Source organism: Heptranchias perlo, chromosome 37 (assembly GCF_035084215.1).
Source record: "Heptranchias perlo isolate sHepPer1 chromosome 37, sHepPer1.hap1, whole genome shotgun sequence".
Taxonomy (NCBI): domain Eukaryota; kingdom Metazoa; phylum Chordata; class Chondrichthyes; order Hexanchiformes; family Hexanchidae; genus Heptranchias; species Heptranchias perlo.
Genome location: NC_090361.1, coordinates 11,772,216 through 11,800,212, shown reverse-complemented (window position 1 = coordinate 11,800,212; position 27,997 = coordinate 11,772,216). Strand labels below are relative to the sequence as shown.

Genomic DNA, 27,997 nt, shown 5'->3' with positions numbered 1-27,997 from the left:
AGAAACAGAGTTAACATTTCAGGTCGATGACCTTTCATCAGAACTGGAAGAAGTCAGAGATTTTACAGTTTATAAGCAAGTGCAGAGCCAGGGAGGAGAAGGAAAGAGCAAAAGGAGAGGTCTGAGATAGGGTGGAGGGCAGGAGTGATTAAATGACAAAAGGGACGATAGCGCAAGGCAAAAGTAATGGGACAATAAAGAAACAAAAGATGGGTCCAGAGGAGGTATAAATGGCAACAGCAGAACCATTACCAGCCCCTGCAGTCCAAAGAAACGGGAGCAATGGTCATGATCTGATGTTGTTGAACTCAATGTTGAGGCCAGAAGGTTCCTCGAACATGCAAATCAAAACCGTATTCGGTCTAAAATCAAGTTGTATGATATCAATAATGAATATTTAACACTCTTACATGGAATTCTTCTTTCTGTTAGTTTAGTGAAGGGTCTCGCCTTCTTTCAAATGGCAATAGAATTTTGACACTTTTGTCACTATTGTCACTAGTGCACGATTTCACCCTGATTGTATTTGGAATCATTTCCATTAAATATCGCTGGAAGTGACGCCAAAAATTAACAAATACCTTGTGCACCTTCCCCTGAACATTTGCGAGTTAATTTTAACAAGTTCAGAAAGGCAGAGGGAAGTATCAGGGGGCCAGGAATCACACTATCCCATGCAAATCATCACCAGCAAAGTAGCTTCATTTGACGTAGCACTAACAATCGAAAATTCAAAATAATGTGAGAAAACCAGCAATGTTTGTGAGCGTAACAGGATGCCAATCGCTGACAATGGAGTTACTGTTACAACCGGCAAGAAGGATATATTGGCCTTGGAGGGAGTGCAGTGCAGATTCACCAGAATGATATCGGGGCTTAGAAGGTTAAATTATGAGGACAGGTTGCATAGACTAGGCTTGTATTCCCAGAAGTCTGGAAGATTAAGGGTTGATCTAATTGAGGGATTTTAAGATGATTAAAGGATTTGATAAGGCAGATAGGGAGAAACTATTTCCTCTGGTGGGGGGAACCCCGAACAAGGGGGCATAACCTTAAAATTAGAGCTAAGCCGTCAGGAAGCACTTCTTCACACAAATGGTAGTGGAAATCTGGAACTCTCCCCACAAAAAGTTGTCAATTGAAAATTTCAAAACTGAGATTGATAGATTTTTCTCAGGCAAGGGTATTAAGGGTTACGGAACCAAGACGGGTAGATGGAGTTACAGATCAGGGGGAGTGGGACTAATTCGATAGTTCTTTCAAAGTGTCAGCACAGGCTCAATGGACCGAATGGCCTCCTTCCACGCTGCATCATTCTATGATCCCATGGAGTTAAGTTACGGATCAGCCATGATCTAATTGAATGGCGGAGCAGGCTCGAGGGGCTGAATGGCCTCCTCCTGTTCCTATGTTCCTTCCTATGTGGAGAAAGTGCGACCTCCAAGTGTGTGTGCCTGAGATAAGGGGCGCAGTGAGAATTGGACGATCAGGCGGGTTCCTGTACAGGCGTGTGCTCCGACCCCCTTCTGCTAATTGCTGCTCCCAGACGATCCATAGAACCCTGGGCGTAGGGACAATCTCCCCTTCAGCGTTCTGCGTGTGATTGAGTGACAATGGGACTTTGAGTTCTACCGTTATTTCATAGAGTGCCAAAAGCACAGCAAAGCTGGACAGGTGATTGCAGATGCATTCGGTATGTGTCTCATTCAAATCCTTCTGTTGACAGCCTGCCGTAGCCCAGTAGGGGCTCTCTGCCCTCGATTTCCAATGAGCACAAACTTTCCTGCTGCCAGCGATGCCTTCCTGCAGAAAGAAGCAGTGTCCATGAAACGTTGCAGTGATACTGGACGTATGGTGTCAGCCATGGCTCAGTGAGTAGCACTCTCGCCTCAAGTTACAGTCCAAAGACTAGAGCGCGTAGCCTAGGCTGACACTCCAGTGCAGTACTGAGGGAGTGCTGCACTGTCGGAGGTGCCGTCTTTCAGGTGAGACGTTAAACGGAAGCCCCATCTGCCCTCTCAGGCGGGCGTAAAAGAACCCATGGCACTATTTCGAAGACGAGCAGGGGAGTTCTCCCCGGTGTCCTGGCCAGTGTTTATCCCTCAGCCAACGTTACTAAGAACAGATGATCTGCTCATTATCTCAATGCTGTATGCAAATTGGGAGAACACCCTTGCTCTTCTTCAAATAATGCCAAAGCTCTTTCCAGCTAATGAAGTACTTTTGAAGTGTGATCACTGTTGGAATGTAGGCAATGCAGCAGCCAATTTGCACACAGCAAGATCCCACAAACAGCAATGTGATAATGACCAAGTCATCTGCTTTTTAGTGAGGTTGGTTGAGGGATAAATATTAGCCAGGACACCGGTTTAGCATCTCATCTGAAAGTGCAGTGCTCCCTCAGTACAGCACTGGAATATCAGCCTTGGCTATGTACTTAATGTCTCTGGAATGAGGACTTGAACCTACAACCTTCTGACCTCTAGAGGGAGCGTGCTACCAACTGAGCCACAGCCAACACCGAACAAGTTACAGAAATCACATTAATCTGTTAAAAACTTACCCAATAACTCGGATAAGTTCACAAACCTCTTTCCCATGGAAAGTGATGTTAACAGTTCCGTTCAGTTTATGTGTCCTGTTGTTCCCTTTTGTCACTGTTATCACCTTTGAATAAAACTGACTCCTCAGTAGCTTTCTGGAATCTTCGCTTTCTCCCTCCATCAACACTGGGTCTAAAATGGACTCCACATCACTGTAGGAGATGAAGGCGAGTAAAGCTGACAATACAGACAGAAGAGAAAGAAAATATCAGGTCACTGAAGCATTAGCCTTTCAAAATGTGTGGGATGAAATCGTGCTCGGTGATATTAGTTAAAATTAAAAACACTGCTGTCCGTATCTTAACTCGCACCAAGTCCCACTCACCCATCGCCCCCGTGCTCGCTGACCTACATTGGCTCCCAGTCCAGCAATGCCTTGAGTTTAAAATTCTCATCCTCGTGTTCAAATTCCCTCCACGGCCTCACCCCCTCCCTATCTCTGTGACCTCCTCCAGCCCTACGACCCTCCGAGATCTCCCCGTTCCTCCAACTCTGGCCTCTTGCGCATCCCCGTTTTTCATCGCTCCGCCATTGGCGGCCGTGCCTTCAGCCGTCAAGCCCTAAGCTCTGGAATTCCCTCCCTAAACCTCTCCGCCTCTCTCTCCTCCTTTAAGACGCTCCTTAAAACCTACCTCTTTGAACAAGCTTTTGGTCACCTGTTCAAATATCTCCTTATGTGGCTCAGCGTCAAATTTTGTGTGTTTACACGCCTGTGAAACCCCTTGGGACGTTAAAGACGCTATATAAATGCAAGCTGTTGTTGTTGTTGTTGTTGTTGTTGTGCTACTAACAGGAGTGTGTCCCTGGGAGTGTGTCACTCATTTGCAAGGGGGGGGGTTCCCAGGAGTGTGTCAGTACTTTCCGGGGTGAGCGAGGCAGGGTGGGGGGCTCAAGGTGTGTCACTGTTGGCAGAGGTTCTCTGGATGTGTGTCAACATTTGTAGGAAGTCACTGCTAATGCATCAATATTTACAGGGGAACCCTGGACATGTTTCACTGTTTGCAAGTGATCCCCCCATTGAAAGGTGTCTCGCTGTAACACAAGCCATTTGCTCTTGACTACAAGTAAACGCAATTGATGTGAATAATGTAGGAACATACCAGAATCATCATCACCGATAATGGTTTTGGAGTGAACATTCATGGAGTTTCCTTTGGCTTGTAATGTTATGATGTCACTTCCTGTCATATTATTGCCTCTTTTAACGAAACTTATTTCCACATCTGACGGGGAAAGGGGAAGATTATTTTATTGTCATATTTTTGTGGTAGACAGGGTAGTTTAGGAGCATAAGTTACATTTGCACTCAATACTAGAAAAATGCAAATTAAAATGGAATTTCTATTTTAAAACCTGCAGGAGCTGAACTCACTCGGCTGGTCTGCTGGATTCCAATTATTACTACGACGGGAAGTATTGGCAAAAGTTTGGGATCTTCCTGACCCGATTTCACGTTCCCATTTGGCTTTGTAAAGGACGGAGTCTCAGTCCTTATCATTACAAGGCTACTAAGGAGTCCGTGGTTGCTCAGTGGGGAGCATTTTTGCCTCTGAGTCAGAAGGTTGTGGGTTTGTGTCCCACCCCAGAGAGTTGAGCGTAAAATCTGGGCTGACACTCCGATGCAGTACTGCTGGAGTGCTGCACTGTCGGAGGTGCTGTCTTTCAGAAGAGATGTTAAACTGAGGTCCCCCCTGCCCTCTCAGTTGAAGGTAAAAGATCTCATGGCACTATTTTGAAGTAAGAGCAGGGAAGTTCTCCCCAGTGTCCTGGTCAATATTTATCCCTCAACCAGCATCACTAAAAAACAGATGATCTCACTGCTGTTTGTGGGAGCTTGCTGTGCACAAATTGGCTGCTACATTCCGACAGTGACTACACTTAAAAAGTAAAGTGTTTTCGGACGTCCTGAGGTTGTGAAAGGCGCTATATAAATGCAAGTCTTTCTTCACTAATGCAGATGGGGCAGACACTTTCTGTGTCAAGACTTCCTGCTTTCCAGTCCAGATGAAATCCAGCAAAAGTCTGGAAGTTAATATGCCAAGTGAGAAGAAGCACACTGACCTTCCAAATGGTGCAAGTGGGCCCCCACGGCGGGGATGGGAGGGGGTCGAGGCCACGGACGTGGCCTCAACCCGCGAGGATGGCAATATTTCAAAAAATAAATTAAAATATCAGCAAAAGGGGCTAGTGAATGAGGGTTACTGGGGAGGGGGTGGACCTGGGATGTGGGCATCATCCTACCTCCTGCCCAATAGGTGGTAGGGGGTCAGAGTTTCCGGCTGAACGAGAAGGTACTGACATGGGCACCCGCTGGGCTCTTGCAAAGTCCCTCCCAATGACCCTGCAAAGTGGGGTCAGCGCCAGAGGTAATGGCCGCCAGGATCTTGGCATAATTGCCGGGGAAGACATCACATAAATTTTCAACCCCAGAATTGTCCATTTCGTGACCAATAATTTGTACCTCTTGAGAATTCCTGCTGCATGAGGATGTAAAGCCGACTTGAACATATCAAAACTGATAATGTACAAACTTAACATTGGGAACAAACTTGGGTCACATTTGGAATCTCGTTACATTGGGAATACCAACATGTGGATCTGACAGTGTGGATCACTCAATGACGTCATTTGTTTTTAATTCAGAACCAAGATGAAAGGCAGGGTGCCATTAAGTTTGAAAAGAGTTAGTGAAGAGATGAGAAACTAAGAAGCAATGGTTAAGTTAACATGCTAGTTAGGTTAAAATCCTGTAGGTCAGCAAGGTCCAAAGGTTTGGCCTTTGTGGGTCACTTGTCAGCGTACCACAGAGTCCTATGGGTCACCACACATAACGTTTAAATTCTTTGTTGCCATTAATTTGTGTATATCTGAAGTTTATGGTACTAAGAGATCTTGGCCTTCTGATTTAGGTTTCGTCTACCAATGAGGCAACAGTACTAGCCCTTTTCAAATGTCCATGAAATTCAAACAGGACAAACCAGCTATTGAAAACTACAAGAACAAGTGGAACTAAATTGCCTGGGTTTCATTGCCTAGCTTTCCAGGGCTTAGGACCCTCTTGTAACCCATAGGCCATAGTTTGGACGCCCTTGCTGTAAGATCATAGAATCTTACAGCACAGAAGGAGGCCATTTGGCCCATCGTGCCTGTGCCGGCTCTTTGACAGAGCTATCCAATTAGTCCCACTCCCATGGCCTTGCAAAAATTTTCCTTTTCATGTGTATATCCAATTCCCTGTTGAAAGTCACTATTGAATCTGCTTCCACCGCCCTTTCAGGCAGCACATTCCAGATCACAACAACTCGCTGCATGAAAAAATTTCTCCTCATCCACCCCCCTACCCCAGCTGGATCTTTTTCCAATTATCTTAAATCGTTGCCCTTTGGTTACCAACACAGGTCGTAGGAGAAAAGGGAGACTACGGGAGATTTGTAAGGTCATCGGAAAGAATAAGATAGAGTGAGAGAAGACAGGATCTCGGTTGGAATATAATGAAGGTGCAGGCAGAAGGAAGAGTGCGTAGGGCAGCATAATTGGAGCTTAGAAGGGACAGGAGGGGAAAGTTCAGATGAGCACCGACCATAGCACTCTTGATAACACGGTGAGATGCTAGAGGTGGGAACGGGATCAACTATCAGAGAACCAGGTTTTTCTTGTACAGAATGGAGTACACTTTGAGTATTCTCTGCTTATGAGGTAAATGTTGGGCTTTACCTAAGATGGCACTTGACAGTTTTATCTTTGAGTCATTGCGTAAACCCAGAGCAGCTGCTATGACACCGCTTTCTATGACCTCCAGGAAGTGGCTGACTGCTCTCTGTCGCTCCGCCTTCTCTATACTTTTCCAAAGTGTGAGGTTGCTGAGCAGACTCTGTGAAAATTCAATGATCCGCTACGGAGTAAAACAACGAGTTAGTTGTGAGTTACGGTTGAGATTTAAAAAAAATAATATTCAGCAAAGAAGGATTTGATCTTTCTCCTCAACCTCCGAGATCAATTAACTGTCACACGAATAATGGTCACCCGTACAAAGAGCAAATTAATCGCGCAGCAACCAGATCAGCCATGATCGAATTGAATGGCGGAACAGACTCGAGGGGCTGAATGGCCTCCCCCTGTTCCTAGGTTCCGATCATTAATCGCTTTCTCAGTACTGCAGTTTTTGTAACTTTGGTTCAGAGTCAACTGCACAAGACAAAAGAAAGTTTTTAAAATTATATGCTGAAAAAAGAGAGAGGTGAACAGATCAGTTGGAATGTTAAAGTACACCCCGACCAGCGTAAACAACAACTTGTGTTTATATAGTGCCTTTAACGTAGTAAAACATCCCAAAGGTGCTTCATAGGAGTGTTATCAAACTAAAATTGACACCAAGACAAAGAGGGAGACATTAGGACAGGAGATCAAAAGCTTGTTCGAAGAGGAAGGTTTTAAGGAGGGTCTTAAAGGCGGAGAGGAATAGGGAGGGAATTCCAGAGCTTGGGGCCTTGACAACTGGAGGCACGGCCGCCAATGGAGGGGCGAAGGAAATCGGAGATGGGCAAAAGGGCAGAATTGGAGGAGTGCAGAGTCCTCACTAGCATCAAAGAACGCTTGTGCGGTTTTGATGGTTGTCTGACCCATTGAGGGGCCCATCTGCCTGAGAGCTCATCAACTTCACCACTACGTCCTTTCAATGGAAGCTCTGCTGGTAAAATGTTCCTGGTAATTAAATGGCGCCTTTCTGTTTGAGAAACCTGATAATTAAAGGATTCAGGGACAGCTCACCTGCAAAGGAAATCCAGCTTCAAACTTGTCGCACATCTCCCCGTTGAAGGTTGTGGTCAAATTCATGAAGTTACAAAAGGCGACATCGGAGGGCGTCCTCTGCTTTTCAAAAAAAAACCTTGAACACTTTAAGAAATTATAACAGAACATACGGTCTGTTCTTTCACCGTCACACGGCTTCTAATTGTAACAGGCGGACCACCATTACTACCTGCTCTACTACGACGGAGAAATATAAAACATTTATCAGTACAGAATCCCCCAACTTACACCGTCCATGCTTATCACGGGCAGCCGCCTATATCGGGCAAGTTGGGCGAACCATTTGCCATCGCCATCGGAGTCAATTACAAAGGAGCCGCTTAAAACACATTAAGCGGGCTGACTATTTCGGGCAGTTCAATAATTACTTTCCCATTTAAAAGGCCCTGCTGATTTCAGGTAAAGTCGGATCTTCAAGCAGTTTCAATCAGCTGTTCGTTAAAGTACATCGAGTTACATCGAGTCGGCAGCACAGAAACAGGCCATTCGGCCCTACAGGTCTATGCCGGTGTTTATGCTTCACATGAGCCTCCTCGCTCCCTATATCATCTAACCCTATCAGCATAACCTTCTATTCCTTTCTCCCTCATGTGTTTATCCAGCTTCCCCTTAAATGCATCCGTGCTATTCGCCTCAACTACTCCATGTGGTAGCAAGTTCCAAACTCTTACCACTCTTTCGATAAAGAATTTTCTCCTGAATTCCCGATTGGATTTATTCGTGACTATCTTATATTTATAGTTTTGGACTCACCCACAAGTGGAAACATCTTCTCTACATCTACCTTATCAAATCCTACCATTATCTTAAAGACCTCTATCAGGTCACCCCTCAGCCTTCTTTTGGTCATAGGAGAGGAGATAGTGCAGCTTATATATCGGAACATAGGAACAGGAGTAGGCCATTCAGCCCCTCGAGCCTGCTCTGCCATTTGATAAGATCATGGCTGATCTATCATCTAACTCCATATACCTGCCTTTGGCCCATATCCCTTAATACCTTTAGTTGCCAAAAAGCTATCTATCTCAGATTTAAATTTAGCAATTGAGCTAGTATCAATTGCCGTTTGCGGAAGAGAGTTCCAAACTTCTACCACCCTTTGTGTGTAGAAATGTTTTCTAATCTCGCTCCTGAAAGGTCTGGCTCTAATTTTTAGACTGTGCCCCCTACTCCTAGAATCCCCGACCAGCAGAAATAGTTTCTCTCTATCCACCCTATCCGTTCCCCTTAATATCTTATAAAATATTATATATCAGGAAAACTTGGGAAATTAAAGGCATTGATCTTGTGGGAGGTGGAAAGTTGCACAATGAACTACACTGGGTAGACATTTTTATTGTGAAAAATGCAGAGCTGACACTAGAGATAAGCCACAGACCACGAGGTGAGGTTAAGAAGGAGTGTAATTGTGTCTACGTGAAGCGATAACAATGGTATGTGAAAACAGGAAGCCAATCAAGCGGGCTGCTTTGTCCTGGATGGTGTCGAGCTTCTTGAGTGTTGTTGGAGCTGCACTCATCCAGGCAAGTGGAGAGTATTCCATCACACTCCTGTCTTGTGCCTTGTAGATGGTGGAAAGGCTTTGGGGAGTCAGGAGGTGAGTCACTCGCCGCAGAATACCCAGCCTCTGACCTGCTCTTGTAGCCACAGTATTTATATGGCTGGTCCAGTTAAGTTTCTGGTTAATGGTGACCCCCAGGATGTTAATGGTGGGGGATTCGGCGATGGTAATGCTGTTGAATGTCAAGGGGAGGTGGTTAGACTCTCTCTTGTTGGAGATGGTCATTGCCTGGCACTTGTCTGGCGCGAATGTTACTTGCCACTTATCAGCCCAAGCCTGGATGTTATCCAGGTCTTGCTGCATGCGGGCTCGGACTGCTTTATTATCTGAGGGGCTGCGAATGGAACTGAACACTGTGCAGTCATCAGCGAACATCCCCATTTCTGATCTTATGATGGAGGGAAGGTCATTGATGAAGCAGCTGAAGATGATTGGGCCTAGGACACTGCCCTGAGGAACTCCTGCAGCAATGTCCTGGGACTGAGATGATTGGTCTCCAACAACCACTACCATCTTCCTTTGTGCTAGGCATGGAGTCATACTCCAGCCACTGAAGAGTTTTCCCCCTGATTCCCATTGACTTCAATTTTACTAGGGCTCCTTGGTGCCACACTCGGTCAAATGCTGCCTTGATGTCAAGGGCAGTCACTCTCATCTCACCTCTGGAATTCAGCTCTTTTATCCATGTTTGCACCAAGGCTGTAATGAGGTCTGGAGCCGAGTGGTCCTGGCGGAACCCAAACTGAGCATCGGTGAGCAGGTTATTGGTGAGTAAGTGCTGCCTGATAGCACTGTCGACGACGCCTTCCGTCACTTTGCTGATGATTGAGAATGGACTGATGGGGCGGTAATTGGCCGGATTGGAATTGTCCTGCTTTTTGTGGACAAGACATACCTGGGCAATTTTCCACATTGTCAGGTAGATGCCAGTGTTGTAGCTGTACTGGAACAGCTTTGCTAGAGACGCAGCTAGTTCTGGAGCACAAGTCTTCAGCACTACAGCCGGGATGTTGTCAGGCCCCATAGCCTTTGCTGTATCCAATGCACTCAGCTGTTTCTTGATATCATGTGGAGTGAATCGAATTGGCTGAAGACTGGCTTCTGCGATGGTGGGGATATCGGGAGGAGGCAGAGATGGATCATCCACTCGGCACTTCTGGCTGAAGATGGTTGCAAACACTTCAGCCTTGTCTTTTGCACTCACGTGCTGGACTCCGCCATCATTGAGGATGGGGATGTTTGCAGAGCCTCCTCCTCCCGTTAATTGTTTAATTGTCCACCACCATTCACGACTGGATGTGGCAGGACTGCAGAGCTTTGACCTGATCCGTTGGTTGTGGAATCGCTTAGCTCTGTCTTTAGCATATTGCTTCTGCTGTTTAGCATGCCTGTTGTCCTGAGTTGTAGCTTCACCAGGTTGGCAGCTCATTTTGAGATACAACTGGTGCTGCTCCTGACATGTTCTTCTACACTCCTCATTGAACCAGGGTTGATCCCCTGGCTTGTTGGTAATGGTAGAGTGAGGAATATGCCGGGCCATGAGGTTACAGATTGTGCTGGAATACAATTCTGCTGCTGCTGATGGCCCACAGCACCTCATGGATGCCCAGTTTTGAGCTGCTAGATCTGTTCTGAATCTATCCCATTTAGCACGGTGGTAGTGCCACACAACACGTTGGATGGTGTCCTCAGTGTGAAGACGGGACTTTGTCTCCACGAGGACTGTGTGGTGGTCACTCCTACCAATACAGTCATGGACAGATGCATTTGCGACAGGTAGATTGGTGAGGACGAGGTCAAGTAGGTTTTTCCCTCGTGTTGGTTCGCTCACCACCTGTCGCAGGCCCAGTCTGGCAGCTATGTCCTTGAGGACTCTGCCAGCTCAGTCAGTAGTGGTGCTACCGAGCCACTCTTGGTGATGGACATTGAAGTCCCCCACCCAGAGTACATTCTGTGCCCTTGCTACCCTCAGTGCTTCCTCCAGGTGGTGTTCAACATGGAGAAGGACTGATTCATCAGCTGAGGGAGGGCGGTAGGTGGTAATCAGCAGGAGGTTTCCTTGCCATGGTTTGACCTGATGCCATGAGATTTCATTGTAAAAGTGAGAGGGCAGTCAAGGATAAAATGAAAATGGTTCTGAAACCAAGGTTGCACTCCAGATAGTCAATATACTAACTGATTACTTCTTTCAAATACTCTTTAAGGAAGATATGAGCAACAAGCCTTCCCCAAATGAGAATTAACAGCTTCAGCTCAAGACATTAAAGTCCTAGACAGGATTTTAGATGTTCAAAACCAACAAATCACCAGGAATAAATAGTATTTATCCCAGAGATAGGGGGTCGATTTGTGAGCCACTGAGGAATTGGAAACAGGCTAAACTGGTGACAAGGTAGATGAAGACAACTTCAAACCCATTGATCTTACTTCAATACTGTGCCAAATAGGAGAATCAATTGTCAGAAGCAAAACTGTAAAAAGCAGCCAGGGTAGATTGGAAGGAAAGATTCTGTCTGACCAAGCTCTTTGACCTTTTTTTGAGGAAGTGATTTCCCAAGCAGACTGGGGAAGCCCTACCATGTGGTGTACCTGGACTTCCAAAACACATTCAACAATGTCCCTCATGAAACACTACTAGCTAAGCTCGAAACAATGGAGATTGAGGGTAAAACTTGGGAAGATACAAGAAATTGGCTGAAAGGTGGAAAACAATGGATGCTTTTTCGAGGAGTTGAGCGTGCATGGGGGGAAGGGTGGCCTTTCAGTGGGGTGCCCCAGAAATTGATGTTGAAACATGTACTGTTTCAAATTGACACCAAAAAAATGGATTAAGAAACTCAATGCAAATTGGTAAAATTTGTAGTTGTTATTACACAAAGAAGGACAGTTAATTCTGAGGAGATAACTCATGAGCTTCAAAAGGGGTTAAATATATAAATGATGCCACACCTCTGTTGGTGGGAGGGTGGAATTACAGTGTGACAAGTTTACATAGGCAGTTTCCATTATAACTGAGGACACAGGAACTTATAATGAGATAAAATCAACAGGAAACGTCCATAGATCTAAGATATTTAATATGTTATAAATGGAGAGATAGAATAACTCAAACATGAACTTGGAAAGTTCTTACCTGAAATCGAGAGTCCAACTGGCATCTCTCATGAGAGTGAGGAGTTTTATAGTCAGAAGGACATTTAAAAAGTCGATCTAAAAGGCAAATAAAACATTTGAACTTTCAAACCTCCAGTTTGTAAAGAACTTTAATAGAACCATTGTTAGGTTAAACGAGGTGTTGTTCTGCTATAATGATGATATTAATCGGACAGGAACATGCCTGCAGCCAATATCAATACTCTTACAAAACCAACAGGAAATTATCACAGGAAAGAATGAGACTGATAATCATGTCGATTATCATCATGTTGACTCTAGTCTCACCATCTTGTATTTCCTCTTTTTGCTTTTTTCAATGCTGCTCCATCATTTCTTCTGGTTTTTATTGTAAAAATATTCTCATCAGAGCTGGGAGTTCAACACTTTCCAATGTGAGGTACCAATGAAACGTTCCCAGGTCAGGTCAGATGCAAAGCAAGACCACCTCTATCCTTCCCCAACAATGTGACAAGGCCACCCAACTATTTTACCAATGTACATTTATCGACTTCTCAAGCTAGCCTGGGCCTACCTGAATGGCACTGCCAATTGAGTGCCAAATCAGGAGGAGTTGCCCCTAGCAACAATGAAGGGTTTCGATAGAACCAAACTCATCGCATGTAACCTCCCCCGCAGCCAACAGATAGAACCAATGAAGCTTACAGCGCAGACGGAGGCCATTTGGCCCATGGCGTCTGTGCTGGCTTCTTGCTACACCAATCCTGCTGTCCGTTGTCTCTCCAAAGCCCTGCTTCAAATATTTATCCAATTTTCCCTTAAAAGATGCAATGGTCTCTGCCCCAACCACTCGCAAAGCTTTCAGTTCTCCGACAAACCCCCAGTGTAACGACCTTTCCCCAAACCTCCCTCCTCACTCTCTTAGTGACAATTTTAAATTGATGATCCCCTTATCACTGACTCTACAACCAGAGTCTTTCCCTATTCACTGTATCGAAACCCGTCATTGTTTTGAAAACCTCCATTAAATCTCTTCAGCTTCTCTGCTCCTGTGGAAATAGTCCTAGAATTTTTAAGTCTCTCCTCGTAACTGAAGTTTCCTATCCACTATCATCTATTCTGGATTTGAACGGAGTGAATGGGCAAAGTGTGAACCCATTGCATCCAGCAACATTCCAGTATGTGACTGTACGGAGAGAGATCTGTAAAATGGCTGCTCCTGGTGATAGTGAACAATCCTGTGGGGCTCGATTTTCAAAGTAAAAACCGGGTGGGTTGGAGGCGGGGGGCGGGGACATTGAAAATTCCCTCCATTTCAGACCCGCCTCCAACCCGCCCATTTTCGGTTTTCACGGGGCCGGGACAAGGGGCGGGCGACCAAACCCGCTCCCAGGAGGCAGGTCGGGCCTTAAAACCTTTCAAGAAGGCTTCAGGCCTCCATTTTTCTCTATTTTCCAATTTCAACCCCGGGGGCCGGGATTCCCGGGCCTTCGGGGTGATTTTAAAATGGAGCCGGGAAGGGGGTCAATTTGAGGTCGGGAAACCCATTCGTTTCCCCGACGTCCTTACAGCTTTGACGTCTTTTATTTTTTTTTGTCGGTTTGCCGTCCGACTGACCGGCTGATTGGCAGGCTGGGGCAGGCTGGTCTCAGTCGGACGGGAGACCGGCCAGGGTGAGGACGTCTGCAGGTAAGTCTTTGTTTGCATGGATGGGGGGAACACGGGGTGGGGGGCATGTGTGGGCAATGGGGCATGGGTAGGCAAAGGGGCATGGGTGGGCATAGATGGGCACGGAGGTCACGAGTCACGGGGGCCGGGATCAGGGGTCATCGCGGGGGTCCGCGATCATTGAGGGGGAGGGTCGGAGGATCGGGGTCGGGGGATCGGGATCGGGGGTCAGGGTCGGGAGTCCATGATCGGGAGTCGGGGGGTCCGTGATTGTGAGTTCCACAGTTGGGGGGGCGGATCCGCGATCTGGGGGAGGCTCAGTGCAGGTAGGTTTGTTGGACCTGAGGGAAGCACTCCTGCTCGGGAATCCCGGCCCCCCGGGGTTGAAATGGGGAAAAATTCTTGAAAGGTTTTAAAGCCCGACCCGCCTCCTCCTGCCCCGTGAAAACCAGAAATGGGCAGGTTGGAGGTGGGTTGGGGCGGGTCTGAAATGGTGGCAATTTTCAATGCCCCTCCGCCTCCAACCCACCCGTTTTTTAATTTTAAAATTAAGCCCCTTCTGTTTTACGCCTCATGAAAGGAGGCGAGAAGGCCTGAGATTAACAGGTAGGTGCCTAGAAAGACACATCTTGTGGGCCCAGAGGAGCAGGAGTGCTTCCCCTAGGCCAAAAAAGCCTACCTGCACCGACCGAACCCCCTCCCACACCGATCGCAACCCCCCCCCGATCGAGAACCCCCCTCCGATCATGGACCCTCGACCCCCAATTGCAGACCCCCGAGCCCCAAAACCGACCCTGATTCCCCCAACCCCAATCCCTATCCTCTGACCCCGATCCTGCCCCTCCGACCCCCGACCCTGACCCCCGACCCCGATCCTACCCCTCCGCCCCGATCCTCCGACCCCCGACCCTCCCCCTCAAGGATCGCTGACCCCAGCTGTGACCCCCGATCCCATCCCCCTTGACTCGCGACTCCCTGCCCACTTATGCCCATCCATGCCCAGCAATGCCCGGCTGTGCCAACCAATGGCCACCTGTGCCCACCTATGCCCACCCATGCCCCTTGCCCATCGATGCCCCTTGCCCACCCATGCCTCATGCCCACCCATGCCCACCCGTGACCCCCCCATCCATGCAAACAAAGACTTACCTGAACTTGTCCTCTCTCTGGCAGGTCTCCTGTCCGACTGAGACCAGCCTGTCAACATAGAAACATAGAAAATAGGAGCAGGAGTCGGCCATTCGGCCCTTCAAGCCTGCTTCGCCATTCAATATGATCATGGCTGATCCTCTATCTCAATACCAGATTCCCGCCCTCTCCCCATAACCCTTGATGCCTTTTGTGTCTAGAAATCTATCTAGTCGGACGGGAAACCTACGAAAAAAATATAAAAGACGTCCTTACGTCAAAATCGTAAGGACGTCCGGGAAACCCGTACTTTAAACCAGTTCTGATGAAAGGCCATCGAACTGCAACATTAACTCGGTTTCTCTCTCCACAGATGCTGCCTGGTCTGCTGAGCGTTTCCAGCATTTTCTGTTTTAATTTCAGGTTTCCAGCATCCGCTTTTGATTTACTTTAAATGGGTTAATGTCTATGTTAAGACGGGCAGAGGATTGCCGTTATGAACACATTAAGCTTTCAACAACAACTTGCATTTATATAGCGCCTTTAACATGGTAAAACATCCCAAGGCGCTTCACAGGAATGTAAATCAGACAAAAACTCACCCACTGATATCGTCAACCACAATATTCCCGCCCATTTTTACCACTGTAAATGCGCTCATGAGGATTTTGTCTGGTTGCTATTTCTGGCAAATTGGGAATCAGTTTGAAAAGAAATGCGGAACGGAAGAAATCTCCACCAGCTTGTCCACAAAGTCGCAGCATGTACTGCGAGGACGTCATCCCTCGTGCCGTCTGGCATTGTGTTTACAAGACGCAGTGACAGACACTCCTCACTGCCCCTGCTTCAGCCGAATGCATTTGATACCGAGGAACTGAGTCGAGTTAAAACTCGAGAAAAATAAGGCATCTGGTTAACAAGAACGAATCTTAGAATCGTGGAATCTGACAGCACCGAAGGAGGCCGTTCGGCCCATCGTGCCTGTGCCGGCTCTTTGAAAGAGCGACCCAATCAGTCCCACTGCCCTGCTCTTTCCCCATAGCCCACCAAATGTTTCCCCTTCAAGTATTGATCCAATTCCCCTTTTTGAAAGTTATTATTGAATCTGCTTCCACCGCCCTTTCAGGCAGCGCATTCCAGATCATCACAACTCGCTGCGTTAAGTAAGAATTTCTCCTCATCTCACCTCCGGCTCTTTTGCCAATCACCTTAAATCTGGTCGCTGATCCTTCTGCCACTGGAAACAGTTTCTACTTATTTACTCTCTTAAAAACCTGAGTGCTACAACAGCAAATCATGCAATATACTGAAGAAAGATAATTTCAGCCCTTGTATTCGGATAAATTGCATAAACTCACCAGGTATAACAGTGAGGGCAATGTGTTCCTTCCGATCATTGAAAAGCCCATGAATCTCCAGGCGGCAACAGTACCAGCCCTCATCTCCCAAGTTCAAATCGTGTATGGTCAAAGACAAGTTACCTTGTTCTATGTCCCCAGACAATTCATATTTTGATTTCAAATTATAAGAGATAGTTTTCCCATCAGTTACAAGCAACTGCTGCCCACAGCGAGTAAGAGTGCACATCCGTCGACCCCAGCACATGGGAAGTAAACCGTAATAGTTAACATCGTAGCTACAAGGCAGGGTGACCGATGATCTCAATATTCCTTTGATCCGTAAGCCCTCTGCAAAAAATGAATAGAAATTAAATTCAGAACATGCAATATGGAGGAAGAAATATTATCAAAACTCCCGAACAGCAACAAACAAGTGGAAATTGAATTTAATCAGAGTAGCACTTTTAAGATGGCCGATTGCAGAATTTTTTTGTAACAGCCGACAGATGTTGCAGTGTAGAATTAAACAGCATTGCGATGAAGCAGGGCTGCACAAAGTGACATCACTATTCCCGGCCAGAATGGAGATGATTGGCTAATTCCCCTGTCAATCATGCCTGGAGACCACACTGCTGGAAGTGACTGGGATTGATTTTGTGCACATAGTTTGTATTATGTAACGATCCTCCACTCACTGCATTTTGCTGGAGAAATAATCCTGCTTTTATTGGGAGACTTTGCTGTAGTTTCGGTCATGAATTCTATTTGTTGTAGTTCATAGAGACTCTGTTTAAGTAGACTCTGTGGACTGTTTGCTGCTTAAATGGACTCTGTTTGCTGAGCGAATAGACTTTGCTGTAATATAGACTGTTTGCTCTGAGTCCGGCCCCACCTCCAACTCATTGGCTGACACAGTGGTGTCAATGGGCACTCTGATGAACATGCAAACATGTGAATTAAGAGCAGGAGTAGGCCATTCGGCCCCTCGAGCCTGCTCTGCCATTTGATAAGATCATGGTTGATCTGTTTATGACCTCAACCCTACTTTCCCATCTACCTGCTATAACCTTTGACTCCCTTGTCAATCAAGAGTCTAACTCAAGGCACGAAGGCAGTGTGACACCCCCCCACCCACCCCTCCTCGGAGAGGCTGTCTCACACCTGTTGGACTTGGTTCAGTGAGCTAGATAGCTCCAGTGTGGTATTTAAGAGTGAGGTGGACCCTCTGGGCAGTTTGTAAGCGGAGTATTTCTTTTGTGTTTTGAGAGCGTGGAAATTCTTAATTGTGCTGTTGGAACATTCGGAATTTACCAGGTAGATGCAGAGTGTTGTGCAGTGCCTGTAAACGCACTCACTTGCACACAGCTATCTCCTCATATCCAGAGTATGACTCGCTGTGCTCTGCATAGCTTGGGTGCACTGCAGGCTGTGAATCTCACTCTGTCACTATGGGCCTCAGATAGAAAAGGAAAGGACTTGCATTTATATAGCGCCTTTCATGACCTCAGGGCATCCCAAAGCGCTTTACAGCCAGTGAAGTACTTTTCAAGTGTAGTCACTGTTGTAATGTAGGGAAACACGGCAGCCAATTTGCGCACAGCAAGATCCCACAAACAGCAATGAGATAAATGATCAGATAACGTTTTTGGTGATGTTGGTTGAGGGATCAATGTTGGGCAGGACATCAGGGGATCTCCCCTGCTCTTCTTCAAGTAAAGCCGCGGGATCTTTTACATCCACCTGATAGGGCAGACGGGGCCTCGGCTTAATGTCTCATCCAAAAGACGGCACCTCCGACAGTGCGGTGCTCCCTCAGCACTGCACTGAGGCATCAGCCAAGATTATACGCTGAACCATCTGACTCAGAAGCTAGAGTGCTACCGACTGAGCCACAGCTGATGTACGTAGTGTAGTACAACTCAACCCAAAGAGCAAGAATAGCCTTCTGATCTGCTCCATTGTGGTAAATTTTACAAAGGTAGATAACTGTACACTTGTAAGTGTAAGTGACCATTTTTGCTTTTTTTTGCTTTAGAATTGCAGTTTAAAAGCAGATATTTTGGGTAAGATTCAATGACAGGTGACATGATGACATGATGATTAAAGAATTGCTACCCACAATCCACTGTACCCATTAATGATGATGTGGAGATGCCGGTGATGGACTGGGGTTGACAATTGTAAACAATTTTACAACACCAAGTTATAGTCCAACAAATTTATTTTAAATTCCACAAGCTTTCGGAGGCTTCCTCCTTCCTCAGGTGAACGGTGTTACCCATTAATGATGTAATTGGAGCAGAATTTGATGATGTCACATGAGTCAGTTCTACCTAAAACGTCTGTCCAAGATGTCTGCTTCCATGTTGCTCCTAACGAGCAGTTCTGGAGCTGGGTACAGACCCAACCCATCCCCATCCCACCCATATGAAGAGAGACTCCCTAATTTTAGTTTAAAAATAGAACTTAGTTGGACGCATCTCATTGTGAAAAGGCTCTGAATATCCAAAAAGTTCTGGAGTCTCTCTCGTGCTTTTTCACTGTAAATCTCGCTTGCAATATTTCTGCCATATTGGTAACTCTGGGTAACAAGGAAGGACGGTTAGTGTAAATGGGGCAATTCAGTAGAATGCACCTTCCCCTTTAATATACTTCAGACTTTTGAGTTCCATTTCTAGGTATAAGAAGGCTGAGTACAATTGAGGTGTACACTTCAAACTGAAAATGCTTCACAACTTACCGGATTGGTGAGCGCATTGATTCCAAATGATACAATATAAAACAGCTAGAAAAAAAAGATTGTGATTACTGAGATTATATCTGAGCAGCTCATAGCAAATAAATTAAAAGTTGTTTCATATAGTTAACAATGAAAACCAACATGTAACAAATAAACTTTTTCTGGGAAAAGTGCCCCTGTTTGATGCACTCGCACTCTCACTCACACTCCTCACACTCACACTCACACAAACACATGCACAGACACTCTCATGCACACGCACGCACACATGCTCACGCAAAAACACATCCTCTCACTCACACACTCACTCACTCACTCACTCACACAGTCTCAGGATACGGGGTAGGACATTTAGGACTGAGATGAGGAGAAATTTCTTCACTCAGAGGGTGGTGAACCTGTGGAATTCCCCACCACAGAAGGCTGTGGAGGCCAAGTCACTGAATATATTTAAGAAGGAGCTGGATAGATTTCTAGACACAGAAGGCATCGAGGGGTATGGGGAGAGAGCGGGAATATGGTATTGAGATAGAGGATCAGCCATGATCATATAGAATGGCGGAGCAAGCTCGAAGGGCCGAATGGCCTACTCCTGCTCCTATTTTCTATGTTTCTATGTAAACTCATTCTGAAAGGAACAAAAGTATTGTGCAAGCCTGACTGATTATCATAAGAGAGATTGTTCTAGCTCACCGTTCTTAATCATTTTAATGGGCAGAATTGGGCAACATTTTCTTGAATTACAATAAATTAGATGTAAAACTTGTATGGCTTTGACTAACTCGCTGCTTTCAATGAAAATCGGCTGTGGGAGGGTAAATGGAAACTGGGGGGTTTGAAAGGTGACTTGTGGGTACACACAGTTCAGAGTTGAAGTATATTACCACGATTCAGACCATCAGAAGTTGCAAATTACAGCCTGACAATAAACTAATGCCTCGAGGGAATACTTGATGACCTGGTCTTTCTAAAGTTTCATCAGAGAGTATCCTTCGGGCAACAGTAATGAGTTTCCAGAGAGCAAGGGGCATAATGGGAAATGACGACTTTGAATGCACCTCTGCGAAGCAACTGGAGACATTTTTCTACTTTAAAGACGCTTTATAAATGCGAGCTGTTGTTGTAGTTGTAATCAGAGGCCTCCTTTCCGATGAAAAGTCACGCACATTATACAGTCTTGTCTTTTCTCTTTACAGATTCAGGCTGATTTACGGTGTATTTCTGGTATTTTATGTTTTTAATCAGACATCGATACCAGGAAGAACCATCTTACTTAAGGAGTACCATGTCAGGGTTTCAAATCAAGGATTCTCCCCAACTAGCCAGCAATAAAGGTCCCAGCTGTGGGAGATCATTTAGGATCTGGTGATCATCATGTAAATGATATGATACAATTGGAAGGATTAAAAATGTCGGGCCTATAAATTCGGCCGCACTGCGCCTGTTCTTCGGGCGCAAACCAGCCTACTAAGCCTCCAAAATGGCGGGCAGGGAGCGCGCGCACATTTCCGGCTGGCAGTGTGGCGTCCGCCATATTGGGAAAAGCAATAAATAGGCATCTTTTGCCCACACCTGAGAGAGGCGTTGGGGCCTTTGCATATGCAAACTAGGGACCTATCGCCTGTTTGAGGCTCCCTCTCCATGATTGGTTTGCTCTGAGGCAGCTGGCTCCATAGAAGGAAACGAGGCCTAGGGATGGCCTGCGACCTACAAGGTAAATTTTTTCACATTTACTCACTTGAATGTGTAGCCAGGAGGAGCAGGAGTGCCTCTTTCCGGCCCTCACATTTAACCAAAGCTCGCTGCCATTCCTGACCCACAGCCTCCACTTCTCACCCCCTGATCCTCGGATCTGACCCCCGATCCTGGACCCCCAGCACGGGCCCGACCGTAGCTCCTGACCCACTTACCCGAGGGTCATGGCGACAGTAGCCGCGGCCCGAACTTGGCGTCCTCTTCGCAGGCTGGCTCCATTATATTGAGGCCCGGGGCCCAATAACAGGGGTGCCTTGGGACTGACCATTCAGCTGCACCGAATGCACCCTGAGAATCCCCCTCAACCCCGTCCCACACACCCCAAAATCGGCACGCCTGAATTTCTAGGCCGCAATCCAGAGTGTGGAAGCTCAGGACAATTTCTTATCAACTCAAAGGAATAATTGTCTGGACCGACCTCAAACTAACGCAGTAACATATATTACTGATCGGCTGATGGCCTGGACACTGCAGTGTGTTAGCACGAGACCTTCTTCATATAGTTCCAAGCCCAGACCGATGGGCTGAAAGTCTGTTGCTCTCTGTCAGTTGTGAAGGTCCCAGATTCAATGAGCAGCGGTGCGTTGAAAGAGTGTTGTGTGGGGACTTGTTAGCACGTTGGTATGAAACGCCTCTCTGCGCTATTTTAGTTAAGCTGTTTATTTTATCCGGGTGAATGCCTTCTTTAAATACCGGGCAGAAGAATTTAATCCGACAACAACATCTTGCATTTATATAGCGCCTTTAACGCAGTAAAACGTCCCAAGGCGCTTCACAGGAGCGTAATCAGACAGAATCTGACACTGAACCACATAAGGAGATATCAGGACAGGCGACCAAAAGCTTGGTCAAAGTGGTAGGTTTTAAGGAGCCTCTTAAAGGAGGAGAGAGAGGTGGAGAGGTTTCGGGAGGGAAACATGTTTACAGAGAATCATACAGAGCAGCAGGAGGCCAATCGGCCCATCGTGCCCGTGCCGGCTCTCTGAAAGAGCTATGTTCATCGTTAATATCACACAAGGCGGTTTCGACCTTTACGTGTGGGGCACCAGGAGAAACAGCCAATGATTTTGATCGGACTTTTTTCGCGTAATCGCATAATCTGCTCGTTAAGATTATTTTTGCAACACCTTTGCAAGCCGTCTTGCTTCCTCTTTACTCATTTCCCAGCAATGAGTCATGAATAAAGGTTTCCTCTGTGTGTTATCTAGCGCAAAATCCCACCACAACAAACTGCGAGTGTTACGAACTGAGAGAAGGAGCCTGTCCCCACGAGCTTTGAACCAGACTGTAACGGTCAATGATTCAATCATCCCAGTGAGAGCATCACATTCTGACAGCAAATACTGCAGAGATGGGAGAAGCGGGGATCGTTCTCCTGACAGCAGAGAAGGTTAAGAGGAGGTTTTAATAAGAGTGTTCAAAATTATGAGGGGTTTCGAGAGAGTGAAGAAGGAGAAACAGTTTCCACTGGCAGGAGGGTCAGAGGACGCAGATTTAAGGCGATTGGCAAAAGAACCAGGGGGGAGATGAGAATTGTTTTTTACACAGCGAGTTGTTACGATCTGGAATGCGCTGCCTGAAAGGGCGGTGGAAGCAGATTCAATAGTAACTTTCAAAAGGGAATTGGATAAATATTGAGCAGGAAAAACTTGCAGGGCTATGGGGAAAGAGTAGGGGAGTGGGGCTAATTGGATAGATCTTTTTAAAGAGCCAGCACAGGCACGATGGGCTGAATAGCCTCCTTGTGTTGTATGATTCCATCAAATAGAATGATACACAGTGACACACAGTGTGTTGGTGATATTTCCCTTGTAGGCCCCGCTGTGAATTTTTACAAAGGCCACGCCATCAAGAATTACTTCAACACATTAGCTTATTGTCAAAGTCAAGTGCGCTGTGCACCCTGCACCCTCCGTATACTTGATCTCATCTAAAACTCTGCTGCCTGTACCCTAACTCGCACCAAGTCCCGTTCACCCATCACCCCTGTGCTCGCTGACCTACATTGGCTCCTGGTCCAGTAACGCCTCGATTTAAAAATTCTTCTCCTTGTGTTCAAATCCCTCCATGGCCTCGCCCCCTCCCTATCTCTGTAACCTCCTCCAGCCCTACGACCCCTCGAGATTTCTGCGCTCCTCCAATTCTTGCCTGATTTTATTCGCTCCACCATTGGCGGCCGTGCCTTCAGCTGCCTAGGCCCTAAGCTCTGCAATTCCCTCCCTAAACCTCTCCGCCTCTCTACCTCTCTCTCCCCCTTTAAGACACTCCTTAAAACCTACCTCTTTGATCAAGCTTTTTGTCACCTGTCCTCCTATCTTCTCATGTGGTCAAATTTTCTTTCAAAACGTTCCTCTGAAGCATTATATAAATGCAAGCTGTTTTTGCTGTTGTAATTTGAATTTGAGAAGAATTTTAGGGCAACTGAATTCCAATTGTGATCCCAGGCACCTCCTCACCTTTGAATGGTTTCAAACGAAAATCACGAGTGAAGAAGCCCAATGAATATTCGTGCCATTTCCCTGTTGCAAGCCCCGTTACTCTCTATTCCCTAGGTTTTCTTTAATTGCTGTGATGAGACAATGGGCAGATCGGATCTGAGTGGAAAGGTCGCACAGCGAGAGAAAGAACTTGCATTTATATAGCGCCTTTCACAACCTCAGGACGTCCCAAAGCACTTTACGGCCAATGAAGTACTATTGAAGAGTAGTCACTGTGATAATGTGGGAATCGCGACAGCCAATTTACACACTGGAAAGTCCCGCAATCGGCAATGTGATAATGACCAGATAATCTGTTTTGCTGGTTGAGGAGTAAATAACTATTAAGTCCGCTGCAAAAGGCTCATGACAATTAAGGAGAGACTTTTATTCAATTTATATAAGGACCTAGGCATCAATCTCCTCAGAAATTCATGCTGCAGCTTTTCAGTCAGTTTTGCCTGCCCTCAGAAATATTAGAACTTGTGGATATGAGGATAGCTCCAAAACATCTATTGCCATTGTGCGTTCTTTCCAGAGGAGATCTGAATATAATTACAGGTATTATGTCAAAGTTGGTTAATTGGCCAGCACACGCTCTTCAAATCACAAGAAATATTAAAGGTTTAATCAGTAAATTACAATTAGACACATCACTAACTCACACAGGGATCTGTTCACCCTTATTCATTGGAAATGGTTTCTATTGGAAAGCTGTCACCCAATTACAGATCAACGCCATCAACTGAAGAGAGTATCTAAGAACCCACATTTGCCCTATTGTGCTGTGTCTGGTCACTGAATAGATACCCTGACAGATTGGAGCCAATGGCTTGAATAAAAGCAGCACTCAGACTCAAGAGTCAGTGACAGCACTGTGGGAGCACCTTCACCACACAGACTGCAGCGGTCGACCACCACCTTCGCAAGGGGCAACTTGGGATCGGGAATTAATGCCGGCTTTGCCAGTAATCCCAAGAATTAATTAAAAAAGATAAACAGATCTGCTGTTATCACAGGTGCAAAAAAAAAGAATTCCAACTCTAAACAGCGAGAGCCTACAGCACTAGAGGACAGAGTTAATGGACTTTAACAGGCACTGAAGTGGTTTTTCCAAGTCCTGTACATTCTTAATCTTATCTTCCGACATAGGTAAAAGCAGATCTGCACCATGCATCATTGGATACATCAACTCATACATAGATACATGCATACATAGGTAATCACACCGAACTTACCATGAAGCACCAAACAACTCCTATCCTTCATCTCCCCGGTGTTTTTTGCACTGAAACAGCCCCAGGAATCTGTGGATGTTTGAGAAGAATTTCAGGACACTCAATTCACAATTGTGATCACAGTTACTGCCACAACAATGTTAAAATGAATTGATTGTGCAAACCGGCTAGCCCTTCAATTTCAGCCGTGGCTCAGTCGGCAGCACTCTCACCTCTGAGTCAGAAGCCTGTGGGTTCAGGTCCCACTCCAGAGACTCAAGCACAAAATCTCGGCTGACAGTCCCAGTACAGTACTGAAGGAGGGTTGCACTGTTGGAAGTGCTGCCTTTCACATTAAACCGAGATTCTATCTGCCCTCTCAGACGTAAAAGATCCCGTGACACTATTCAAAGGAAGAGCAGGGGAGTTCTCCCCGGTGTCTTGGCCAATATTTATCCCTCAACCAACATCACTAAAACTGATTATCTGCTCATTATCACATTGCTGTTTGTGGGATCTTGCTGTGTGTAAATTGGCTGCCGCGTTTCCTACATTACAACAGTGACTACACTTCAAAAGTACTTGGCTGTAAAGAGCTTCGGGACGTCCTGAGGTCATGAAAGGCGCTATATAAATGCAAGTTCTTTCTTTCTTTAAGATACATTTAAAGTCAAATATGTTCGGAAACTATTGATCACATCTTCACCTGTGGGTTTCACCCGGTCCCTGACAACAAGAAACCTGTTGGTTCCATAAGTGGAATTTTAATATTTAATCAAATCGAGAAGATTGAATATTTCGGTCCAGCTAATCTATAAAAAATATTCTTGCTCAATCTGCAGGGTTAATAATCGAACATGCATTACTTCATTGTGACTGCAATTCATTTTTGTGTTTTGGGGAGAGGTGGGGAGCGAAACAAATATTAGCAACAACTTACAGTCTTGTGGAAGAAATGAGCTCCTGGAAAGCAGGTAATGTGCATCAGTCAATCTCACGGTTGTTCCAACGCCTTCTGAGAAGAGATTCCTGAGGCAACCGATTATCTAGGAGATGGCAAAATGACCAGACATTCTGTTACGTTCCTCAGATGCATTGAGTGCAATTGCAATAAGGACACCAATCTGATGGTCACATTCTAGGGATATGACCAGAGATCTGTTCAACTCAGTTAAGGAGAAGTGGGTTTTGATGTAAATATGTTTGTGTGTGTGTGGGGGTGTGTTTGTGTGGGTCAGTCTGTCTTGAGAAATAGGGAAGTGACAAAGCTCTTTTCGGCCAACTTTAATAAAATGGAAGTTGTGAACAAAGGTGAAATAAATGGGATGCAAATTGAACATAACGAAAGCTGATGTGACTAACGTTCATTCTTGTATTTAGCGTTTTATTCAATAACACTCCACACTGCATGCGTTTGTGTCGGTTCCTTTGACTTGTATCTAAGTGGCATGAAGTACATTCTGATCATAACATTTGAAAATTTCATTATAAACCCTACTGCACCAATAGGAACACTTTACATTCAGTCTAAATTAGATCTGTGTGTGAATTGTGGATTCTGAACTGGTCAATAGTTTTAGATCCAAGCAAACAGCATCCAATGTCAAAATAAATCTTATATTTATAAAGGAAAGCAGAATTAATTTGGTCAGTGGCATATATTTTTTGCTCTGCAAAGTTAAAACAAGCCTCCTTCCCTTTCACCTTTTGCACTAATTTAACTCTTTGGCTTCTGACTGATGTTGAGGAAATCCCATAGCTTTTTGTTTTTCATAGAACGATGATTGGAATTATAGGGGAAAAGTCCCAGAGTCCCTTATAATGAAAACAGAGTTTGACTTATTTAGCTGCTATAAACCAGTGACTCTGATTATAGGGAGTAGTAGACACAAGCTGCACAGTGGTGCAAAAAGATTATAATCTGGGTGAGCGAGGGAGGAAGTTGAGGCAAGACCAGGTGACGTCAGGTCTCATCCCTTTATTATTATCATAACTTTGATACTGGACTGCAGATATTACTGCCATGGCATTAATACTGGACTGCAAGATATTACTGCAATAGCATTAATACTGGACTGCAGATATTACTGCCATGGCATTAATACCAGACTGCAGATATTACTGCCACGGTTTTAATACTGGACTGCAGATATTACTGCCATGGCATTAATGCTGGACTGCAGATATTACTGCCACGGCTTTAATACTGGACTGCAGATATTACTGCCGTCGCATTAATACTAGACTGCAGATATTACTGCTACAGTTTTAATACTAGATTGCAGATATTACTGCCATGGTTTCAATACTAGACTGCAGATATTACTGCCATGGCATTAATACTAGACTACAGATATTACTGCCACGGTTTTAATACTGGACTGCAGATATTACTGCCACGGTTTCAATACTAGACTGCAGATATTATTGCTATGGCATTAATACTAGACTGCAGATATTACTGCCATGGTATTAATACTAGACTGCAGCTATTACTGCTCGAGATGTGGCGGCAGAGAACAGTGAGGAGCTAGAGTCTAGTGACTGCAGAGAACAGTGTCTATCCGCCTGACTATACTATCCCCTACCCACATTCCTTTTTACTCCCCCCACTTGAATGGCCTCCTGTACCACAGTGCTGTGGTCAGTTTGACCATCCTCCCTGCAGCCCTTGTTCTTATCCATACCGGTAACAAGTACCTCGTACATGTTGGACAAGGTCAAGGGTTGAGGCTCCTCCGTCATTAGATCCTGGGTCTCCGAACCTGCCTGACTCGTAGTCACACCCTCCTGTCCCTGCACCACTGAACGAATCTAAACTACTACCTAATCTAAGGGGCGTGACTGCCTCCTGGATCAAAGTGTCCAGGTAACTCTCCCCCTCCCGGATGCATCACAATGTCTGCAGCTCGGACTCCAGCTCAACAACTCTGAGCCGAAGTTCCTCGAGTTGCAGACATTTAATGCAGATGTGGTTGCTCAGAGTCACGCTGGTCTCCAACTCCCACACGCTGCAGTTACACACACCACCTGCCCTGTCATCCCAATCTAACTTTGTTTTATTTATTTAATTAGTTAAAGTTTTTATTCAATCGATTATTTTTAGTTTTATTTATTAATTAATACGGTCTAAGTTATTAATTTAATAAAGTAATAGCAGTTATATTTTCTCAGCTCTTAATTTAAACCACTGCCCGAAATTGAACAGCAAAAAAATACAGTGATGTTACCCATCAGTCTCTTACCTGCTGTCCGGCGATGTCACTCTTTCAAATTTCTGCTTGTGTGAGTGAAAGAGAAAAAGCCTCGGGCCTCCTTTCATGCCTCGCTCCCCTCTCGTTCTCCTCTCCCTCTCTCGGGCCTCCTTTTATGCCTCGCTCCCCTCTCGTTCTCCTCTCCTGCTCTCGGGCCTCCTTTTGTGCCTCACTCTCCTCTTGTTTTCCTCTCCCTCTCTCGGGCCTCCTTTTGTGCCTCACTCTCCTCTTGTTCTCCTCTCCCTCTCTCGGGCCTCCTTTTGTGCCTCGCTCCCCTCTCGTTCTCCCCTGCCATGGTTTTGATACTGGGCTGCAGAAATTACTACCATGG

The 27,997-nt window shown here is 45.8% G+C and overlaps 1 protein-coding gene across 1 annotated transcript; it reads right to left on the bottom strand.

Moving 5' to 3' along the window:
• Window positions 1-18: 18 nt before the first annotated feature.
• On the bottom strand, window positions 19-27,157 carry LOC137304249 (adhesion G protein-coupled receptor E2-like). The gene is made up of 10 exons (XM_067972803.1): window positions 27,100-27,157; window positions 24,434-24,502; window positions 16,242-16,571; window positions 12,107-12,183; window positions 7,371-7,469; window positions 6,318-6,495; window positions 3,704-3,826; window positions 2,590-2,780; window positions 1,505-1,803; window positions 19-43 (listed from the first exon to the last, which is right to left on the bottom strand). Exons 1-10 carry the CDS (start codon window positions 27,155-27,157, stop codon window positions 19-21), a joined length of 1,449 nt encoding a protein of 482 aa, XP_067828904.1.
• Window positions 27,158-27,997: the final 840 nt, after the last annotated feature.

Bases quoted from the DNA above. Each gene is read 5' to 3' on its own strand.
- LOC137304249 (XM_067972803.1), bottom strand. From the start codon at position 27,157: ATGACGGAGGAGCCTCAACCCTTGACCTTGTCCAACATGTACGAGGTA. The intron at 7,470-12,106 runs GTAAGAACTTTC...TTTGAAAAGCAG, and splicing joins AGTTGGACTCTCGATTTCAG to AGGACGCCCTCCGATGTCGC. The intron at 44-1,504 runs GTACAGGAACCC...GACTTCTTCCAG, and splicing joins GGGGGTCGGAGCACACGCCT to TTCTGATGAAAGGTCATCGA.